This window comes from Micrasema longulum, unplaced genomic scaffold (genome assembly GCF_059751315.1).
Source record: "Micrasema longulum isolate JH-2025_06_02 unplaced genomic scaffold, ASM5975131v1 h1tg000887l, whole genome shotgun sequence".
Lineage (NCBI taxonomy): Eukaryota > Metazoa > Arthropoda > Insecta > Trichoptera > Brachycentridae > Micrasema > Micrasema longulum.
In genome coordinates, this window is record NW_028278078.1 from 212,849 (window position 1) to 236,125 (window position 23,277).

The window sequence follows — 23,277 nt, forward strand, 5'->3', positions numbered from 1 at the left end:
AGTACAGAAGTTAAGTATACCGTCTCGATATATACAGATGAAGATAGCGTTCATAATCGAGGCACAGAAGCGGTACATACAAGAAACGGGGAAGCTCGTTCCTTAATCGATGTCTAAACGCTCAACAAAGTGCACAGAAGCAATTCAATTTTCTATTTCCTTTAAGTCAACATGTTTCTAAACTAACATGTAAAAGTATTAAGTATTATTACAAGATATTATAATATTATGTAGGAGTGTGAGATTTTTTTGATAACGAATTATTTTATTGATTGGTACATCAATTCCAAAATCACACACAAACGAATGGAGGCGTACAATTTTTTTTATAATAAAACGTATTAGTTTTTAGTAAATATTGTTTGTATTACAACACGAGTAATTAATACTTAGTAAAAAATATTTAATGAGATAGTTATGAATAATTCAAATGAAAGAAAAACGTTTTTTAAAAAAAAATGATTTTTTAAGTTAGTTAATAACATCTAAGAACTACTAGAAACGTTTAAAAACATTACAATTTTTTATCAAAATTTATGAAGAACATATTTATTACAAATTAAAATATTTTAAGGCTTTCCATCTATAATATCTATTTTATTTCTTCAGGTAACTCATTGTACAGTTTTAATCCCTTGTACAATGAGTTTTGAAACTCTGTTTTTCTCCTCATTGATAATCTTATCTTTTTAAATCTCTAGTTTCGTATGCATGAAACTGTTCAATTTTTATTTTATTTTATTTTATTAGTTCCCTTAATTATTTTATGAATGAAAATTGCTACATCATACTTTATTTGTTGTTTTACTGTGAGATAGCCAATTTCTTTATTCGTGTTTTCTACATTAAAATTATGTATATCTTTTAAGTATTCCTCACTGCCTTATTTTGTAGAATTTATATGTTTTTAATTTACCCCTCATTACATAAAAAAAGAATAGAAGAACAGTAATTTATAGATGGGAAAATTATTGTTTTATAGAAAAGAACGATACTCTTTATATCTATCACATTTCTTAATCTCCCCATAAATTAAACTTTTTTAAAAATCTAAATTCTTACCCAAGTACACTCCGAAATACTTTATATTATCCACAGAACTTATGGCTAGATTATCAATATTAATATTGTATCATTGCGGATTTTTTTTCTTCCAATTGAATATAATAGAGAGCAAAAAACTATGGAAGTATCGGGTTGTGGTCCTGTGGCTAGTGTCTCGGACTCACGGATCAAAGGTCCGTGGTTCGAAATCCCCACTCTATCCCAACTTGGTTCCCATTTTCTAAGAGTGAGTTATTGGCTTATTTAATGTAAGTTTTATTGAAAATGGCCCTCAAAATGAAATATTTGGGCAAATCATAAGAGCGCAAATATTACTTTAAAAAAAAAGTAACATTAACAAATGTGACATGCACATGCAAGTTTTATGTTCAACTAAATATTAAAATAATTATAGTGCGGAAATAATGAAATATTTTTATATTTTTGTGATTGCATAATAATATATTTTCTAAAAACAAGCACCAGCTAAAAATTTAAAAACAAAAATACCTAGGTATTAAATCTGATGTTTTTGCAAAAAGCCATTTTGATAGCGTGTGTATCCCATTTGTTGCAAAACGTCACAATATTGTATCGACGAATATTTACAAATTGTATGTTTTTTCAAATTATGTATTTTCGTTGAACTACCTTATAAAATAAAATCACATAATAATACATTATTATGATGGCCGAATAGTACTCACCTATGGCTGCACACTGCAGTATTTTGGTTCGTCCTTCACTCACAACACTTCCTGCTGCCGATGGTTGCCTGCTAAACCGTGGAGGTTGGGGGAGATCTGAAATCAAATAAAACCAAATAATTACACACACAATAAAACTCACATTGTTCTTACAAACTTTTCAAATGCAAATCTGATCTATTTACGGAAATCAACATTTGACTAAACGATCCATTTTCCTAGTTATTCAAATGAAAGGTGCATTTAACAATACCTTTTAAAATTTACATTGTAACAGAGACGGATAACATTTTTGAGAGGGGAATATGGAAGTCTAGGCATTTACAGGGCTTATTGACATTGGCTGGTTTAAGTGGCCACTTTAGACACGTGTAACATTCATCATTCTGCCTATGTTTACACATCCACATTTCCTCAACTCCTCAATCTGTTGACTTTTTTAAATTACATAAAAATACATGAAAAATATTTAAAATACGGGAATAATATTATATCCCAACTACATGATACTATTTTGGCTTGGTTTGGTAAAATGTAATTATTTGTATAATTATTTTAAAAGGGAAAAGAAAGAAAACAAAAACCAGGCAAAAGGGGAAAGTTAAAAACCACATTTAAGTATATATATATTTTTTTTAAACAAATAAATAAATTTCAAATCGCATACAGAAAATATAGTTTTATAATAAATCCTGTATCTATTATCCTTATACCGAATTTCAGCAGTCGTTCTAATCCTCTTTTGAATCTAGTGAATACATTATAACTCTATCCATGAAACGGATCATAGACTTTTGTATCTAAAGCGATAGGTACTCGTAGTTATGGGTTACTTGACATTATCAGTCTATAGCGAGGCAGGGAAAAATATTACTAAAATCAAAACTAATAAGATTTTATTTTCGAATTGAAATTCATATCAAATTTAGTAAAAATCGGATGATATTCCCTTAGTAAAATTTATCGTCAAATGTCGTGAGAAGATCAAACAATATTATTTCATCCCGAAGAGCACTCTTCCAACCAGAGAAACCCAAATTAAATATTGAAGCAGGTCAAAGTTTGACACTCCACCTGCGTCGCTCCAAGCGTTAAGAATACATCGACGTGTACTTGAACGGAAAAAAACAACTAAATATAAAATTTGCAACGAGGCTACGAATTCCCCTAAGCAAACTTAGCTATTTCTTCAAGTTATTGGGAAATTTTTAGCATGTTTGATAAAAACTTTTGTAATAACATCTATTTATTATATATACGGCCTAAGCCAATTACAACAGGTATATGAAGAAACATATGTACAAGAAACTGAATAAAAATAACATAAAACTATGTGGCAAAGACAAACAAGGGCAGTAAAATAATGGTATACAATATATTCATAAACACAATCAACATATGATTCTTCGAGCCAACCCATGCCAATCAATGTTTATTCCACACTGGGTTAATGGCGAAGAGATCTATCCCAAAGAATTCCAAGTTGTGTGACGAATTGATTAATCTACACATTCAAGATTTTGGGCCATAAATACAAAAGGTGCTTTTAGAAGATAAGATAAATAGCAAATTTCGACTTTTGGTGACAATTATTGGGAACATGGAAATAAATTTATTAAGGTGTTGAACAGACTCGATATGAGTCCTATAGAATGGAGACCAAATTGGAGAAGCATACTCGTACTATAGATGGGGTCGAACTAATGAGCGGTAAATAGTTTTGATAGTATTTGTTTTTTAAATCCATCGTCATTCTATTGATATAACCAAGAAGTTTGAAAGATTTGTTTACAATGTTATCAATGTATTCACGATAGGAGTCATTATTATTTCAAGTATTGTCAAGATTCTTTATTAAAGAAACTATTAAAAGTGAAATATTTTTACCGTTTATAACTATATATTTATCTTTATTCGCGTAACCTTTATGTATATTCAAACATTAATAAGATACTTATAAAACAACTCGATTAATTAAAAATACATAGGTAATTAATTATGCTTACGAAAAAAGGTAAACTAGGATCATTAATTATGTTTCAAAAATATACTAATGTCGGTTCAACTAGTATTAATGTGAAATATTCTAGTGTAAAAATACCCTTGTTAATAAATATTTCATGTCCACAAAGCCGGGAATCGACCCGAGACCTCTTGAAAGATGGGCAAACGCGCTTACCATTAGATAACGAAGCGGATATTTACGTATACTAAATAACAAAAAATGTGAGACAAAGAAATTCCAGTGGTAAGTAAATTACTAGTTTAAGTAAATAGGTCGAATTAACTTGACAGACAAATGGATTTATAATGCTAGGTAATTGACATCGTATTATCCTGCAATGGTTCCTTTTTTCCTTTATGACTTACTGTTGTAGTAAATTAACTACTAATTTCTCTTTTAGGGCAGTACAGGCTAGAAAATTGTGTAGATGAAATGTATCGTATATGGCATACATCCCTAATATGAGATGACGGTGTTCCTAAAAAAACTAAGCAAGTACCCCCTCTATACCTAGCTTACCAACTTCCTCACTGACCGACCAAAGCATGTTAATACACGCCCGGGTACCAGACGCACAACAAAAGTCAAAGACGATGATTACGTGTCTGTGCCTTTCCGATTTGATATTTACGTAAATTTTACTTTATTATTTTCCAACATATTTTCTCCACAAAATTATCAATCTTTTACTGAATGACAATATTGTAGTCTTTGTTTCATGTTTTTGTAATGTTTCTATTCAAATTGATTATTTTCTAAGAATATATTTGTTTATATTGATCTGCTTCTTAATATGGGATATATAGGCGACCCTTGGGTGGAATGCTCTTTGAAATTAGGAACACTGTTTCTAATATTGAATTATAGTTAAACTGAATTTATTCATATTTTCTAGATTGTATCTACGTTACAGATTCCTTTTACAACAGAACTGGAAGGTTTGCAAAACCTTTTGAAAAGAGGCAAAGAGGCAAAGCCGAACGTCATTGAGTTTCCAGGGGGGGGGATAATATCGATTTCTTATGTAATTATTGCATGCAAAATTTAAAAATCTGCAAATCTCATAATAAGAGCACTTTTTTTTTTAAATGCGTTTTTTCTATTGTTTTACTTTTTTGACATTTGTATGTTTTTTTAAATATATATTTCGATGACATTTTATGTTACATAACTATGTCCCCAACGATTTTAATGTGTAATACTTAATAAACGATTTGATAATAATTAATATGGATTTTTTTCCCTAAGCTTTCCATATTAGATCTTCTCTACGTATATAGTTAAAGATAGTTAAATTATACATTTTTATGAAATTCTTGTAAATGAAACAATGTTCCCTAAGAAGATCTTTAATAACAGGTAGACATTAGGATGTAATTAGATTAAGAGGGTGGGATATTTTTCATTTACCTATTTTAAAAAGTCTGCTATGACTGAATAATTTATTATCATTTTATATGCGATGTATGAACAAATATTAAATTAGTATTCTTGTAGTAAACCATACAAAATTATAACTACCATAATTAACTATTGCAAATTTAATAATTTTTCACGCTAAACTAAAGCACTTATTTGAGTAAAAGAAATCATATTTCCAATATACAGCGTGTATGGTTAACCCTGTCACATCATAAACCGCTATCATCCGTATGAGCAAAAAGGCATATTAAAAAAAAACTATTTTAGAGGCGTTTCAAACCTAAAAAAAATATTTTTTAAAAACGAATAGTCGCTTACTTTTGAAGGGGAGAAAACAGGAGTGCAGAGGGTGTAGCTAACTCTGCGCTCTGCAGAAATAAGTAACCATTTGTTTTTTTTAATTTTGAAACGCTTCGTTATTCTTTGTAATATGCCAATATGTCATCTTACTCATACCGATCATTGTGGTTTCGGATGAGACAGGGTTTACAAAACACGCTGTATAGGTAGGTAGGAATGTAGTACATGAGAGTTACTTGTAAAAAATAAAAATGTCGAATTAAAAAAAATATAACTACAATATGATATAGCAAGTAAAGAAAAAATAACACTAAAATGTTTACAATTAGTATCGGCTAAATCTAATAACTAAGTAATGTTCAATTTTATTTATAAATAAATAAATATATACAAATGTGTTTATTTAATGAAGGTAGGTAGGTACATTATTTGATGAATCAAGAAGATACCGCACGCATTACATCATGTGACGCATGCACACGTAATATAAACAAATTATTATGACACGCGATAGACGTTATATCTAAACGAAAATAAAAGTCATGTAAAAGTTAATTTAATATTGAAACATATTTATATTTATGGTCAAATGTTGATACTGATTTCGGTATTTAAGTGGATACGTAAATATATATATATATATAAGAGTTGTCGCGTGAGAGCACTTCGGACCTGAACCGCGATTCTGTAACTATGTTCCTTAACTTAAGGCGACTATTGAGGATCAAATCCTTAGTTTAGGATGTTTGCGATTCTCGATCAAAAATTTGACAAATGAATTCCTTCCGCGAAGGCGAAAGTCCTTAAAACTTTTCTTAACTTAAGGCCGGTCATTTTACCCGACGCTAACGCTAAGGATTTTGTGCAATTTTGTTAACAGTAAAGTATTCTAAATACACAGTTTATTTCGCATATAAACGTAAATAAACATTGTTTGTTACTTTATTATGTATTTTTGTCATTATAAATTACCATCTACGTAAAATAATTACTATGTTTTATGCTTTTGTCAAACTTTGTATTATAAATATTATTATTTTTATGTTTTTTTTATATTTTTATTTCATTTTTTAATTACTATAAAAAATTTAATTGCTATAACCTTATAATCTTTCACAGAATATTTTCTTTTATCTTTCTTATTTTACACAAAAATATTATAACGGTCTATTAATTACAGGAACAAAAATTCATAAACATTTCTTGTATACCCACGAACAGGCCATGCCTTTATGGGATATTTTTGTTTACTATTTTTATTCATCAGCGTTAATAGCAGATAGAATCTACGCATAGAATTCATAAAAGGTTGTTTAAACAAAGAACAAAATGTTCTTCAGTATGTAGGTAGGTGTTGTAATCCAGTACGAAAAGGCAAATATTTTCGATAACTTCCTGTCTACGTCGAAGAAACGAATTTTATGCCACCTTATTCACACCGGCGACAAATTTATGGTAGGTATATTATAAGGCGCGGTATGCCTTACCACAAAATTATCGTTTCTAGTTCGTAGCGACATATACGTTCTGATTCATGCATGATGCATGGCTGGATTCTAGATATTGGAAGATTAAGTTAGAGAAAATATCAAGGCTCACCAAGTCGTTTAATTGGATCATAAACATGGATACATTTTAATGTATTTTAAACAATTTGTAATACCATTTAAGTGATTCACAATGCTGAAATAAACACCTGACTGGACAATCTGAAAATGCCCTTCAGAAGTTCCTAATATGGGTTTTCCAATAAGAGGTTTCATTTTGATATTTAAAAACAACTAGTAGTAGTTTTTTAAGAGATATCAATGAATGTTTATTTCATTGTAAAGAGGAAGGTATGCCATTAACAATAGAAAACAATATCAGCCAAATGGCCAAATGGCTACGCTTGCAGCACAATATCCTTTTCATGAAATTTTCCATGACCAATTCGCATATTTGCGGCTGTATGTCCTCGATAACTTCACGAATAACATCTTTAAGGTCTTGAATCGATTGTGGAGCATTGGCATAGACCTTATCTTTCACGTGGCCCTAAAGAAAAAAGTCTAAAGGTGTTAAATCACAAGATCTCGCTTGCCAATTGTAATCACCTCTTCGAGAAATAACACGGTCAGGAAACTTTTCTTGCAAAATTGCGATGGTTTCGTTGCTTGTGTGGCACGTAGCGCCGTTTTGTTGAAAATAAACGTCGTTCACATCAATATCTTCCAATTCCAACCATAAAAAATCATTAATCATAACTCGGTAGCGCAATCCATTCACCGTAACAGTTGCACCAGCCTCATTTTCGAATAAGTAAGGTCCAATCACACCGCCAGCAAAAACCGCACTAAACTCGACAATTCTGCTTATTAACGTAGTCTCCGAGGTGAAAATGGGCCTCATCACTGAAGATGATTTTTCGATGAAAATCCGGATCATTTTGATGCATTTCAGCGAAGATACGACGTTGCTGGTGAACGGCCGGCTTGAGTTCTTGTGTTAACTGAACTTTAAAAGCCTTAAGACCTAAGTCTTTATGCAAAATACGCTATTGGTTGGTTGGAAGAAATTGCCATTTGGCAATAAGCCCGCCAATGTACAAATAACATTATGTACAAAAAGTTAAATAAATAAAAAATACGGTGTAATGTCGTTTGTGGAATGCCTAATTCCAAAGATCGACGAGGAATCGACAAACGTGGGTTTTCGTCAACACTACGGGCTTACGGGCTACAGCAGCAATATTCTCAGTTGTTCTTGAGCAACGCACACGGTTTCGATTCTTCACATCAATAACTTGTCCCAACAGCTCAAATTTTTTACCAGTTTCAATATTGCCGGCCGAGAAGGTGCGTCACGACGACCCAAAAGTGCTTTAGTTTTACGAACTGTGACTGCAAATTTTTCACCATTTTTGTAGTGAATTTTAACAATTTCAATGCATGTATCGTTCCATTTTTAGTAATGGCGTAGATTTTACTTGTCAAATGTCAAAAGATGACAGCTTCAAAAGTGTCAGCTGCCCAAATAGTAGGCTATTCAAAATAAAACCTCTTATTGAAAAACCCCGTATAAAAGTATGCTATCGTGACGTAGCAGTGTAGGAATGTTCGTTTTTTTATCGTCATCGTCAGGAGGCCTCCATGATGAAATTAATGGATAAGACGCTTGACTCACGCACGGAAGATTCCGCGTTCGATTCCCGATGAGAACACGAAAATTAAATATGATTTTCCTCAAGTCTGGGGGTTCAGTGCTGTAGTTCACCACTGTTAATGAGCCTCCATAGCCTAATTAAATAAATTTCGGCGTTTCATAGAAAGTGCGATATTAGTTAGAGAAAAATTTTATCTGCATTTTGAAATTTTCATACAAATATACACACTTTCTTACATAAATATCCATATTAGTTTGTACCGTCTCAGTATATACCGATGAAGATGGACGTTCATAATCGCGACCCAGAAACAATGAAATATTGCGATGTAGAACGACGAATTTCGATAGGCTGTACCCAAATGCTAAAAATGAGATTGATTTTTTACAGGAAACTACAAATTTTATTTTTTCATCCCAATTTTCTGATTTTTAAGTTCAATCATTATTTTAAAATCCCTTTACGCACCGTATGGTGCATAGGGAACTCCATTGGTACACCAACCGCAGCGAATCTAGATAATTTTTGTTACATGAAGGTAAGATAAACAGTCTAACGCTTCAGGTGCCAGTCCAGGGACTATGAAATATTCTAGTGTAACAAAACCTTTTTAAATAAATATTTCATGTCAATCATGTCGAGAATCAAACCCGAGAACGCTTCCATGGTAGGCAAATGAGGCGGACATTATTAAGTCAATGTTAAATAAGTGCACCTGAATTCCGACACATTTCTGAAGAATCGCGTTGGTACTTGCGTCGCGGTCAAGTTTCTTCCAAAATGTGTTCTACTCTTCATGTTACATGATTACGTGTAAAATCACAAATTTCTACCAACATAAAAATCAGGTTTCAGAATAACGCCGTATTACCGTTTCTAGCCAATCAATAAATATTTTCTTAAAGTATATCCATAAAATAACGAAAATGAGATAATTGCTTTAAATTTATATTTAAAATATACATTTATTGTGCAATCAAATATATTCACGAGAAAACACAGTGTTTGATAAAAGTAAATCCTTAAAGTTTGCTTATACTTAAAACTGCAGATGCTTCCAAGTGCATTATGAACACTTTATAAGCAAACTATTAGACGCTGTTTACACGTTAAAAAATACGCTGCTTTTATTATCATTGGCCTGAATAATTAAATAGAAACGAGCCATAAACAAACACCATTAACACAGGATCGGAAAAATAATAAAGCGAGAAATTTATTGCTGAAAGAAATATCAATCTGCATATCTCAGATACCTATACATTTTTCTAAAACTGTTCGGTAATTCTGCTACCAATGCAAATTTCATTTTTTATATGAAAAAGGTACATGATCTATAGAGAACACGCTGATTTTTTTGTGACTGATTAAGAGCCAGTTGCACGAAAAAAAAATTAGATCAAATAATTGTTGCGTTTCCCTCGAAGTGGACAAAGTGGGTTGCGTGAAAAAAAATTCGATAAGACAACACAGACGAAAATGAAAAGATGATTTAATTTTATACCATTTTCAATATAACTTTTTTGTTATGCAACTGGCTATAAAGTCTAGTAAAAGAGGGTATAAAGCGTTTTCATTAAAATGGGCAAAATAAGTTGTTTTATGTTACTTCGTCCAAGCAACCAATTTTATCCATTTTGGCGAAAACGCAATTTTTATTTTAACTAAAACTCTTTTAAACTTAACTTGTTTTGGTGCAACTAGGACTTAAGTTGTGAACTTTTTGATAAGTTTGGTTTTAATGGTTAGTTAAATCAACGAAATTGGAACATTCGTTTTTTAATAATTAACCATAAAAGAGAGCTTTGAATATAAGTTAAATTATGAAATTTCAGAAGTAATTTAGTATAAAATATGTAACTCGGCGACTCAAGTATAAAAAATCTATTAATCTGCATTTGAGGGAGGGAAATGGCGTTCTAGGCTCAGAGCTTGTTGAAAGTAATAATATTTTTCCGTTTTAGTGCGGAAAGCAACATGTTAGTTTTCCTGAACACTACACCTATTGAACCAGTGAGATGCATTGCTGTTGTGTTGACAGATAACAAGCAGAAACGATCACTCTTTTATTGCTCAAACGAGGTATGTGTGATGTATTTGTGTGTATAAATACTATACATAGTCATTTATAATAGCGAACGAGGAGAATACAGCCCGCACCCGAACATTTGCATTTCCCGTGTTTGTGTTTGTGTTGATTTAAACATCCTCGGTGTTTGTTTACCGAACATATTTGACAGGTTTTAGCAAATAAAACCATTTGTTACGCATTTGACATAATACATATCATACAATTAATAAATATACTGTGTATATGGTTTTTTGCTTTTTGATATAAACATAAGATGAGTAATATTCAATACGGAAAATCTAATTAAAATATTTAAGGTTCATACAGTAGACACTCTTTATAAAATAAATTCGATTTTACAAATTTATAAGAAATAAAAAATAAAAGAATTTGAGATGAATAAGTCACTCAGATACCAACATAATATTAAAATTCCTAAATTCCACACAAGTCATGGTCAAAAAAGCTTTGTCTTCAAAGGTGTTAAAATTTATAATAATCATCCCAATGAACTAAAAACTATTAAAAATAATATTTCAATAAATAAATTTAAAGTTAATCTAAAGAATTTTTTTTGAACACGTGTAAAAACTACATTAAATTTTAATTAGTATAAATGTATTATTGTTTTATGTTTTTTCTTTATATTTCCCATATTTTCATTTTTTTCTCATGGATTCGTATTTAAAATTATATAAACTCTTATAATAAATTAACAACTACAAAAGTGTAAGATTCTCTAAGCACAAGAGTTAGTATCTTTTTTAAAGAGTTACAGTGATAACATTTACTAGATGTGTAAAAGTAGATATGTATAGATTTTTAAAAAAACATGTAACTTTTATGAAATTTACTAATAATAATAATAATAATAAGTAAGTCGGAGAACTAACGTAACAACATTAGTTTTAATTTGTCAAATAATCACTTTTTTGTTTTATTTGCAGACTACGATTATAATAAATATAACTAAACATAAATCTGCTGTAGAAGGGACTTCAAAACTATGCCTCAAGTATCTTCAAAATGAGAAGTGAAAAATTCCAGTGGACATTTTCTTTAGGCGTGTACAAATACTCGTATGTTCATAAAGTAATGTCACCCCGTGGTGATCTATGACTCGAATGATGTAATTTATATGACGCATCCCACGTTCGACGGTCCAATCGGTGTTAAGAAAACTGACACACTAAACGAGATTAATGAAACGTGATGCAGTAAAGAAAACATGTAGATTATAACATGCTGCAACTTTTCCTATAAAAATGTGTTAATTTTCCTGTTTCCTTTTGATTTCGTATGTAAGGGAAGCAGTTTTAAGATACTAATGAAAATGCTTTTACTGGCTGCATAAATCAATACGCCCACAATATTAATATTAAATAAAAATAACCACCAACGAGTGATAGTAAATTATTATTAATATTTAAAGCATTAGCTTTGTGGTCAAACATTTTACTAAATGTTATTAAATATTTGTACAGAACCATTTACCGACTTTTCTATGTCTACCGGTTTCGAGACGTACCCGTCTCTTCTTCAGGACACCACGGGTTTTGCACGTCGGCGTCGGTTTAATTACGTAAGTCCGTCTCGAAACCGGTAGACATAGAAAAGTCGGTAAATGGTTTTATACAAATATTTAATACTATTTAGTAAGATTTACTAATGGTAAAATTTTATATTATATTATGTAGATAGAGGTAACTTGAACCATTGAGTGGATAAAAGTATAATTATAGATATGTATACGAGTATATGAATCCTTTTAACATAATACTTAAAGCAAAACATTCGTATCCGAAAAGGCACCAATGAATCCCATAAAAATGATACAATAAAAACGCATAAATTAACGTTGATTTTGAGAATTAAATTATGATATTGGCTAACTAGATCCCATTACATCAATGAATTTTGTTTTACAATACACATTTTCATTTTTTAGTAAAACTAATATTCTCAGTTTAATTGTTAATATCTGACAAGTAACTCCATAGCCAGACAAAACCGTTAAATGAACTAGACGGAATTTCATATTATCTCTGTACCTCGGTGCAAGCTTTCCTATAAATAAATACGGGAGCCCTTAGAAGACATCATTACAGAGCGCGAATGCCGTGGTTTAAATCAAAGAGATTTTCTCTTTGGACAACTCAGATAATATACGCACATCAGCTGCATCGCAATGCCAGTCTCACCGAAGTGGTATATTTTACTTAACTAACTAATAGTTAGTGGATAACATTAGACAGAGACTTATCTCGACAGTGAAACTAAAATAGCTATAAAAATAATTTATTTTAATGTTTTTCTAGGAGGGCTGTTGCTGTACATTCAAGATATAACCCCTTGGTCGTATCTATAGTACAAGAAATATCATTACTGTTCAGGAATATCGGTCCACTTGAAACTTTGGGGTCTGTTATGTGGCCTTAAATCTAAAAATAAAATCTTTTTCTATAATACCGACGAGTCGAAAATCCCTTTTTTACATTGTGTAGTCTGCATTTATCCCAAATACGATGTTCTTGACGACTTTACTAAAAAGTTTATTGAATTTGAACCACTTTAAAAAATGGAAAATGATAACGCAATAAAAATCAGAAAATTGTGGTTCGGCCTCAGATATAATAAGATAAAAAAAGCTCAGATCTTATTATTAAATGATGACATTTTTGGTGCAGTTAAGTTAGGGGAGCTCGTGTAGTAACAGTTCGCAGTAGTCGGGTCGTGAGCATTCGTGCGGGGCGCGAGACGAGGGACCGCGGCCGGCCAGAGTGCCAGAAGGCGTCGCGGGAAAGATAAATAATAATGGCGTGATTATAGCACACACGCCATGTGGAGATGTGGTGATGTTACTCTAATCGAAAACTAGAGAGTGCGTCCTATAATTATTTATCCGCGGGCCGTCGCATTTAAATGCAAATAGAACCATTTATAATTCAAAGGCCAACCCTCCTTGAACCAAAAACCTTTGTGAAGCTTGAGCACAAATTACACCTTCATTATTAATGATCATATCACACGGTAATGTGATGAAGAACTTTGGTAAGTTTCTGGAAGAACATTGGACGTATGAATGTCCATTATTAAGTAAGTTTAATCTTCATGAAGAATAGACGTTTTTGAATTGATACTTCCTAAAGATTTGGTAAAAATGTAATAAGCTTTCCTACCTTTTCAGAAAAGCATCCAGCAAGGATAAACTTCCTATTTCTAAAAGTAGAGAAGAATATCAGTAAAAAAGGAAGACACCTAACAAAATATCACGGCTCTCCCTACTCAGAAAAGCAGAAAGGATTTACTTTTGTACAAGTTTCAATAGACTTATTCTGTCTTCAGTTTGTATGAAAGAAACATTTTTCCGACTAGAGAACCACGATACATCATTTATTGTTGCTTTTGAATAAAACCTGCACAGGGAGTTAGAAATTAAAAACAATTAGGTGAATATAAAACATTTATTATTAATGAAATGCAATTTAAAACGTAAATAAATTAAATTTAAGGAATAACAGCGTAGTATAATAATTATGAATACGGGCAAAACTTTAAAAATAACTTTTTATGCGTATTAAAACTAAATAGTCTATAAATCGATTATTTAAAAAAAAAAAAAACAATCAAAATAATATTTCGAAATAAACCAAAGTGTATTTTAAGGTTATTTCTTAAAAAAACGCCTAAAAAATATAGCAGTTTCCTATTTTTATACCCATGTAAATTATGCACTTTATTTACAAATTTACTAATGCAAACAATTATACATAATATATTAATAATTGGTTCTACAACAATATTCATAACATTATATACGTACAAAAAAAAACCGAGAATGTAAATAAAAATACGTTTTATGGTAAAAGGAAGCATCGCATCGTTTTGAACTGTTTAATAAAATAACGAGAGAGGGAAGTTGTTGCATCACAATTTTAAATCTCTCCGGCTTCGTTATTTTGATAACTGCAAAAAATTATTCCAAAATGTTCATATTTTGATAATTTTACGATTTTAATAATAAACTTAGTTTGTATGAAGAGTAATATGAACACAATTAAAAGTAGATATAAAATTAAATTCCTTACGCCACACACGATATTTTATACATCTAAAATGTTATTTCACAAAAAAAATGCGAAAACGACAAATAATGTTTTATGTCCCTCTGCTGCGCTCTGCGTGTTTTTTTACTATTAAACTACTTTGAATTACTTTTAGAATTGCTTTTAAAATAATATATTGCTTTTCTTACCATAATATGTCACTATTTTTGAAGATGGTTTTTTAAAATTAAATCAACTTAAATTTATTGTCTTTTATTTCTCGTAGTTGCTTCTCGTGTATTCTTTTTTTAGAACATGTTTTTTTAATCTTATTTATTTGAATTCTTTTTTATTTGAATTTTTTATTTATTTGAATTACTTTTATTAAGTTTTTTTTCATTTTAATATTATTTGTTTATTTGTAAATACTAACTAGAAATTTTTAACATAACTTTTTTACTTTGATTTTAAATTTTAAACTACTTTCATTTTAGTATTTTTTCCCTTATAATATTATTGTACTTTAAAAAATAAAAATAGTTAATTGATAACCTTAGCGTGTAATATAATATGGAAACTTCACTGGTTCATTAGAGTTAAGTCTAACTTTGTATACTACAAAACTATGTAATGGTACTGTATGTTTCCTTAAAAAGAAAATTTTCAAAAATACATTTTTTAAATATATACAATTCCGCCTGCACTTTAAGTGGCCAACACAGTTTTCCTCCATTTATTTTTTTTCCACAAACTTTTCCCCATATTAACATAACTAAGTACAGTACCCGCTTCAAGAGGATTATCTTAGAGAAATAAAAATAATTACGTTAAAATGATCAAGAAAAACATTTGAAAACGCTCTCTATTGTGACATAGCTGGAAAAGAAAAAAAACATTTGTGGAGAAGTGGAGTCTGTTTCAAAGAGCGATGGAGTTATTTTCGTTTACATTTACAAAACATGTCACCAAACCTGTCGCCACTCACACTTTGCTATTCGTTTGTTTTGTTTTATATTTTAAGCAAATCCCGTTAAGTCCTGTTAATTTGTTTGATTGTCACAGTGCATTATCAAACTTTATCAAATAAGTATCAAACAACTGAATAAATTATTTTAGAACATCTACGGAGTAAAAAGTATTTAAAACGATAATTGAATCGGGTTGTGGTCCCGTGGATAGTGTTGCGGACTCAAGGATCAGAGGTCCGAGGTTCGAACCCCACTCTACCCCAACTTGCTCTCTATTTTCTAATAGCGAGTTATTTACACGTTGAATATGATCACCGAAATTGAAATATTTAGGTAAACTATAAGAACGCTAATATTTATTTTTTCCATTAAATTTTTTAAAAATATTTATAAACGTGATTCTCCCCCCCCCCTCCCACTTTCATGTTTAATCTACCATGATGCATAGAAATATTAAGAACTGAATCTTAAATAACATGATTGAAATGTAATTGGAATATACAAACGTTGAATGTTGGACATTTTAATCCACAAAAACGTTTATGGCTGCCTTGTGTTTAACAACAGAAGTGAACAGTCCCAAGGGGACACTTGTATAATTCACAACCAACTCTTTTTACTTACTCAGTTCCCCGAGCTCTCGTAAAATGAGGATGCTCATAAAAAAAGAGATTTTTTTTATAAATCGGAATTTAAGTGGATTCAAATGTATGTAAGTGAATGCAGAACACTAAAGGTTGTGGGAACAAGGCTGTGAACTCAGAACCCGCGAGTTGTAGGGAGAGATATGGGTCACTGACCACCGCCATTGCACGTCACGGTGCGGTGTGCGGCTTCACACTTTCCACTCTTTACTCTTTTGTTTCGGACAGGTGCTATTGTGAATACAAATAACTAATAATATTTTTAAAACTTTTTGGGAAATTGGAAAAATTACAAACGCACATAAGTTATGTAGGTCAGAGGAGCAGGTGCTCAGATGGAAAAACAAATTTTGTAATTCAATTTCCTCATTATCTTCTATAATACTGATTTCGCTTTAGCATTAATTCGAAAATATTTAACGGTCGTAAATACCAATATTTATCAAACTAAATTTAAAATATAGTATAACGCTTTCCGTTGCTCAATCACAGATGTTTATCATCTCGATAAAAAGTCCTTAACCAACTTGACTGATCACAGTGGAAGTGGATTAAATTACCGTGGTCACGTGGTCAAAAAACGTCAGTCAACGCGAGTCAAGTTTCGTATGATCTGTGCGAGTTTGAGTTTGTCTGTTTATCGTTTGTTTTGCTGATTGTAAGTTTTTCTTTCTAAAAGAACCGAATCATAACTACATTTATAAATATTTTATTTTATTATGAAAGTGTTTTTTTGTTTGTTTCTTTTGTTTTGTCTTGATTAATTCAATACCGATCATTCACTCGTTATACACGACATTGTCGTCATAATATCATGCACCGTGTTTAACTAATGTTTCATTAAACGGCGACAAATGTGGCCAAATATCATAATCTGGAAAACGTGAATATTTTGAATGATGACATTTAACATTAGTGTTACCATTTAACATGATGACATTTAACATTGGAAATTTTAAAATGATAAACAATCAGTGAGAAACTTTTATCGCGTCGGTTATAACCGACAAGTGCGGCCATTGTGTTTGAGCAACTGAAGTTTGTTTAAATTCGTGATGACAGTGATAAATTAATAATTAAAATTATATTTACATGTATATTTTTAAATAACATCAAAGGAGTAAAAGCGTGAAATCAAACAAATTTACTATTTTATGTACAGAACGTACCCCTGTAGTAAAAAAAAACACGTTAGGTACTATTACTCGCCTCGTGAGGTAATGGTTAGCGCGTTTGCCTACCATGCAAGAGGTCTCGGGTTCAATTCCCGACATGGTTGATATGAAATTCTTATTTGAAAGGGTGTTTTCACACCAAAATATTTCATAGTCCCTGGACTGGTACTCGAAACGTAAGACTGATCATCTTACCTTCATGTAACAAAAATTATCAAGATACGCTTCGATTGGTGTACCAATGCAGTGCCCCATGCACCATTAGGTGGGGAAAGGGAATAATGACCCGTCACAATAGATCTTGACAGGTGGCAGTGACGTCAGGAGCTTGCATAGCACTGACCCCCACCACTAAGAATAAGAATAGGTATGTACGGATGAATCTTAATATTTTCACAGACCATAAAAAATATTTTAAGATGAAATTTTAAAAGGGAAAAAGTTCACAAGTAAACCTACGTTTTATGACTTGTCTCAACTATTTTTAATAATAAGTCGTGTGAGATTCTCCCCTTGACTTTGTAAATGTTGCAGCTTCAAATTGAAATATTTCGTTAATACTAGAATACACTTCTAGGCTCTCAAAAAGTTTGGCCGAATTCCAAAAGCCATTCAATAACTTAAAAGAAGAAGGTACTTATCCGATCAGAGATTAGATACAATATTTTCAAAGCATTATTAAACAAGGGTCGAGATATTATAAATTGAAAACGTGGAATGAAACGATTAAGTAGTGTTATGATCGCGGTAAAGCATACCTAGGTAGTATAACACTTAAGTTAGTATGAAGAACTTTCGTGAACAAAACACTTAAATAGCGTGATTATAAATGCAAACCCAGCGACACAGCTCAGACCGTTCATGTGCAGGTTAGCTCGCGAATATTACGTTCTACTTTTGTTTATGAATGTTATTAACCGGCCAATTTAACGCATAGCTCTCCCCACTTCGCTGCACATTATGTCCCGTGCAACAAAATAGTTTACTTAAAATCCATTTCGAAAGCGTATTTAATCAATTTGAACAATATAAATAAGTTATGTATTTCGTAACTTCGATGAAGGAACTACATGCTATGGACGTGTACCCATGTTTACGTTAGCTAGGTAACTGTAGCTAAAACTATAAACCTGCAAAGAGCGATAGGCGCGAAGCTTACCGCAAGTGACTTTTTACTCGTAGAGTACGATGCAACAAAATGCACTTCGATTGGGCGCAAGTTCCGCTAATGGATCACTCTAGAGGATTTTCCTGTCGAGTGCCCAGTTTCGTATGTCTTATAAATCCTGGTCTATTTTTTTAGTTTATATAAACTATTTATATAAATGGATGTGAGACGCGACTGGGTAGTAACAAGATTGTAAGATAACAAAAACAAAATAACTTAAATTATAAGGTAAAAATTTATTCAACAATTTTTTGAGCATGTCTTATTACTTGTAGACAAGGCTGGATTTAAATTTATTGCAACAGAGAAGAAAAATACTTTTGAGAAGGGAATATGGAAATACATGCATGTATAGGGCTTATGGTCTGTCATTGGCATGTTTAAGCTAGTAGGTGAAAGAAAAGTTTCAGCTCTTTTACTTCACTAAAGTCGACTGACAGTACAAACAGAAGTATAAAAATTTAGTAGTACTTTCAGGCGTTTCCCAGTTAGAGAAATAATTCAGCCAGATTCATATTACCTACACCAATAAAGATTTTAGTTCTCTTACTTCACAAGTCAATAGATGGAATGATTGAGGACATGTAATGTTTAAATATAGGCAGGATTGTGAATGTTACACAGTGTTAAAAGTGGCCACTTAAACCAGCCATTGACAGGTCATAAGACCTGTAAAAGCCTAGACTTCCATATTCCCTTCTTAAAAATGTTTTCTTCTTTATTGTGAAAAAAAATCACCGAACTTTTAAAAAATATTGATTTATTCGAATATCGTATTTTATTAAGAAATAAAATTTTATTTTACAGACAAGATGTATATCGGGTTTTAAAAAAAAACATTCATCCCGAAGGAAAGTACCTAGTTTCGAGTTTCTTATTGAGAACTCGGTCAGGTTCTACCGCGGCTAGATACGTGATTACAGTACAGACCATTAAATCAAGAAGGGATGGAATCAAGACCGTGTTAGCGATTTGTCTTGTAAGCAACTTGAAGGATATTATAAACGATTGATAGGAAATTGAAAACGATAAAATTATAGACTTCGACGCGGTGATCCTTCTTACGCGATCTGAATAAATCTTCGAATTTTGGGTTTAAGTCATGTTTTTTTAATATGACGTATGATTTTATCGTAAATAATATTTACAGGCATGCATTTTACGGCTGATATCCTGACATTTATATGTGGGGACATAAACCCACGAACGACCATAATATCGTATAAATGGATGATGGATAGTATAAGAATCGTTATAATAATAAATACGCTACAATAAAGTACCTAATGTTTATATAAGAAATTTTAAAAAAAAACAAAAAATTCAAGAGTCCATTTATTTAAGAGTTATAATAGTATTTTGTATATTTTTTATTTTGTTTTCAAATCTGTTATATTTGGGATTTATTAAGACAAATTAAGGTTAATTCCCAGGTATCAAAAACATAAGGACTCATGTAAATTATATTTACCTGCTATAATATATTATTTAACATGTAAAAAGGAAGAAAGGGGAAGTTTTACTGAGAAGAACTTTAAACGAGACAATATTTATTTCTGGAAATTCTCAGGTGTAAACGACTTTAGATTAAAAAACACTAGCTACGCCACAAATTCCATATTTCTTCTCTAGTTTGCACAAACAGTTAAAAAATTACAAATATCTGCGCCAAGGGGGTGACTCGACGATTTCTCGATTTGAATTTAAACCAAAGACCATAATAATAAATTAATGTCACTTGTCTATTTTTGCTATGATTATTTTCATATTTATATTTGTATTAATAATATATAATGTTACAAAGGATAAAAAGAAGATAAACTTTAACATCGATGGAGTTGATACAACAGATTATATGAGGAAAAGCCTAGAAGCTTTAGTTAAGAAATTCAAAGAAGAATTTGATAGAGAACGTGAACAGAGGACTTACTTCTAGTTAGAAGTGATAAAGTATTTACATTTTAGGATATATCCAGAGACCAGGCGAAGGATTTACAATCACAAGTGTTATTTTATCCAAGCGAGAAAAAAATCAGAATAAAAAAGTAGTGGAAAAGATTCACAAAAAAAGTTAAATACCTTCAGTATGAACAAATGAACGACCTAAATATACTAAATGTAAAGTAACAAGTAGTTCTGCGGAATGCGCAAGCATCGCGCAAGCAACACGCGGTCAAAGAATCCCTACTTTTAAATAATAAAAAAAACTTCGAATCTTATTGAAAGAACAGGAAATCACATCGCAAGGAGAACTTTAAAAAGCGAAATCGCAAAATGTTGATGCCCTCCGTACATACAAAGCCAACTCCCAACGAAAAATTCAACAACTCAGAAATCAGTCAAATTAGCACGCAAACTGCGTTTGAAAAATTTAAAAACTCCACGATGCGCAGATTTAGCTGAACTCTGAGAAAGATAAAACCAACAATTGCAAGGACATGTACGTGGCCACGAAAAAGGTTTCGAAGATCTCAAAAACTACTACAACGGTATCACCTGGGTTTGTTGAACGGCTTAAAAAATCAATTCAAGACTTGCGGCAAGAGAAGGATTTGGTAGAAAACGGTTTTAAAAAAGCAGTAGTGGCTAAGAAAAAAAATGCGAATCCTCTCAGATGTCAAAAGAAATGCCAGGCAGGAACCGAACTGCTTTGGCCGCTTAATCATTACGGCTAAGTAAAATAAAGAAATCTAAAGATGTTTTGATCTTGGATTTCGAAACACAAATATGCACAAATAAAACAAAAATATGCCAAAATAATAACCAATAAAGAAGTACTAGATAAACGATTTACAAAAGCATCTTTGGATTTGCAAGAACGTCTGGGTTTAAAAGAGGTTGGGGCAGATAAACTCTAAAAAAAATATTTTTATGAAATTCATAAAAATTTCGTGTTTTTCAGATATTCTCCACACACAATTTTAAACTAGCATAATTAATAAAAATACGATGTTTCTTGGACTATGGCAATGCTCTTTAATATGTTTTTGATAGCATAAATGCGTAAGACTTTTTAATATTATTTTTGGTAATTTATTTTACATTCTACATGTTTTGAATTATTATTTTAACAATACCTTTTACTAATATTAATAATACTAATATAATACTTGTCTTATTAAAACGGTTACATTAAGAGAGATATACTATATTTAATATTTACTATTTATTTCTTATAACTAAATCACTAAAGACCATAAATTAAAAACCCATTTGCCACACTTTTGACTACCTACATAATTGTATCGATTGATAATTTATTATTTATTGATAAGAAAGGGGGTAAATTAATATAATGTTTTTTTTTAAAAGAAAACGTGTGCATCTTTCAAAGTTGCAGTGAATGCTGCATTGCAGTTAATCATGTGTGCAGTGTTAGAAATATTTTACCTGCTGCCATTATGATATCGTTTGATTGTCGATGTGAGTGGAACACGCACTCTCCACATGCTACTGGAAATTAATATGATGTTTAAACACATCGTCCGCAACGTCTGCATCATAAACCACTGGCTTCACTTTTACTGTCTAATTCAAATAAATGCATCCGTCGTTATAAAATTGTCAATATTTATTATTTTGGTGATAATGAAATGATCCTATTTTATGTAGGTACACAAATTCGTTTCGTACATTTTTTTATTTAGCTGTAAAAAATATTAATCCCGGTGTCATTATACCTACAACATTTTGCCCTATTATCTGCATACATAACAATAACTCTTTCTATTAGGTAATTTATTTAATTTACACCTTTGCTTATACTTAATTTAAACTTATAATTGATCTAATTATATATTTACATTTAAAGAAGATCAATAACTTATGCACTCGAACTACACATGTGTTGATATTAAAAATACACATAAAATTAATGCGTACAATATTTAAAATACACATTAAGTTGGAAAATATTTTTTCCGGAAAGTAAATTTGAAGATGTTTTCTAGGATAGTGTATAAAATAATAAATATATTATTAGATTTCATAAAGTAATATATTATGTTAAGTCAATCCAATTGGCTTTGTTACAAAAATGACAATTCTTTGCTTGTAAATATAATTAAAGGGATTTAGTTGGCATCATTATTTAACACGGGAAAATCAAAAGGATTTGAAAATTAAATGGGTACTTTATAATTATTTCTCGGTAACGGGTGGGATCGTTTTCTTGGATTGTTGTCACAGAATTACTTGATGGCTGAATGGAAGAATCCATGCGTGCTTATTCTCTGTTCCTAATGTTATGAGTTAAATCAATTTTGGAGCATTCACTAAATTATTCTTAAGTCGTTGAAGATTAATTTCAGAAAGTTAGCAAATTTTATCAAACTGCCATAGTAAAACACAAGATTGCTAAGTAAACCTTTTTATCGTTTTAAATTTTAAAGTAATATGTATAAAGGAATATACGAGTATTAAAATATACCTTTTAAGCATTGATTATTACTCTTTGGTAATATAATTTATTGCTGGTTGAAATGATTTTTTATTAAAAATAATGCTTGAGATAAATTATAAATTTATTTGACTTTTTGTACATAATGTAAATAGCAATTTCTTCCAAACAAACCAGTAAAAT

At 31.0% G+C, this 23,277-nt stretch overlaps 1 protein-coding gene across 2 annotated transcripts in view; it reads right to left on the reverse strand.

Moving 5' to 3' along the window:
* The window catches only part of sdk (sidekick cell adhesion molecule), a 146,441-nt gene that overhangs the window by 37,251 nt on the left and 85,913 nt on the right, over positions 1 to 23,277 (reverse strand). For both annotated transcript variants that reach the window (XM_088231467.1, XM_088231466.1), the window contains exon 2: positions 1,752 to 1,847. In XM_088231467.1, the coding sequence (XP_088087593.1) occupies positions 1,752 to 1,847 (96 nt within the window). The remainder of the gene's footprint in view (positions 1 to 1,751; positions 1,848 to 23,277) is intronic.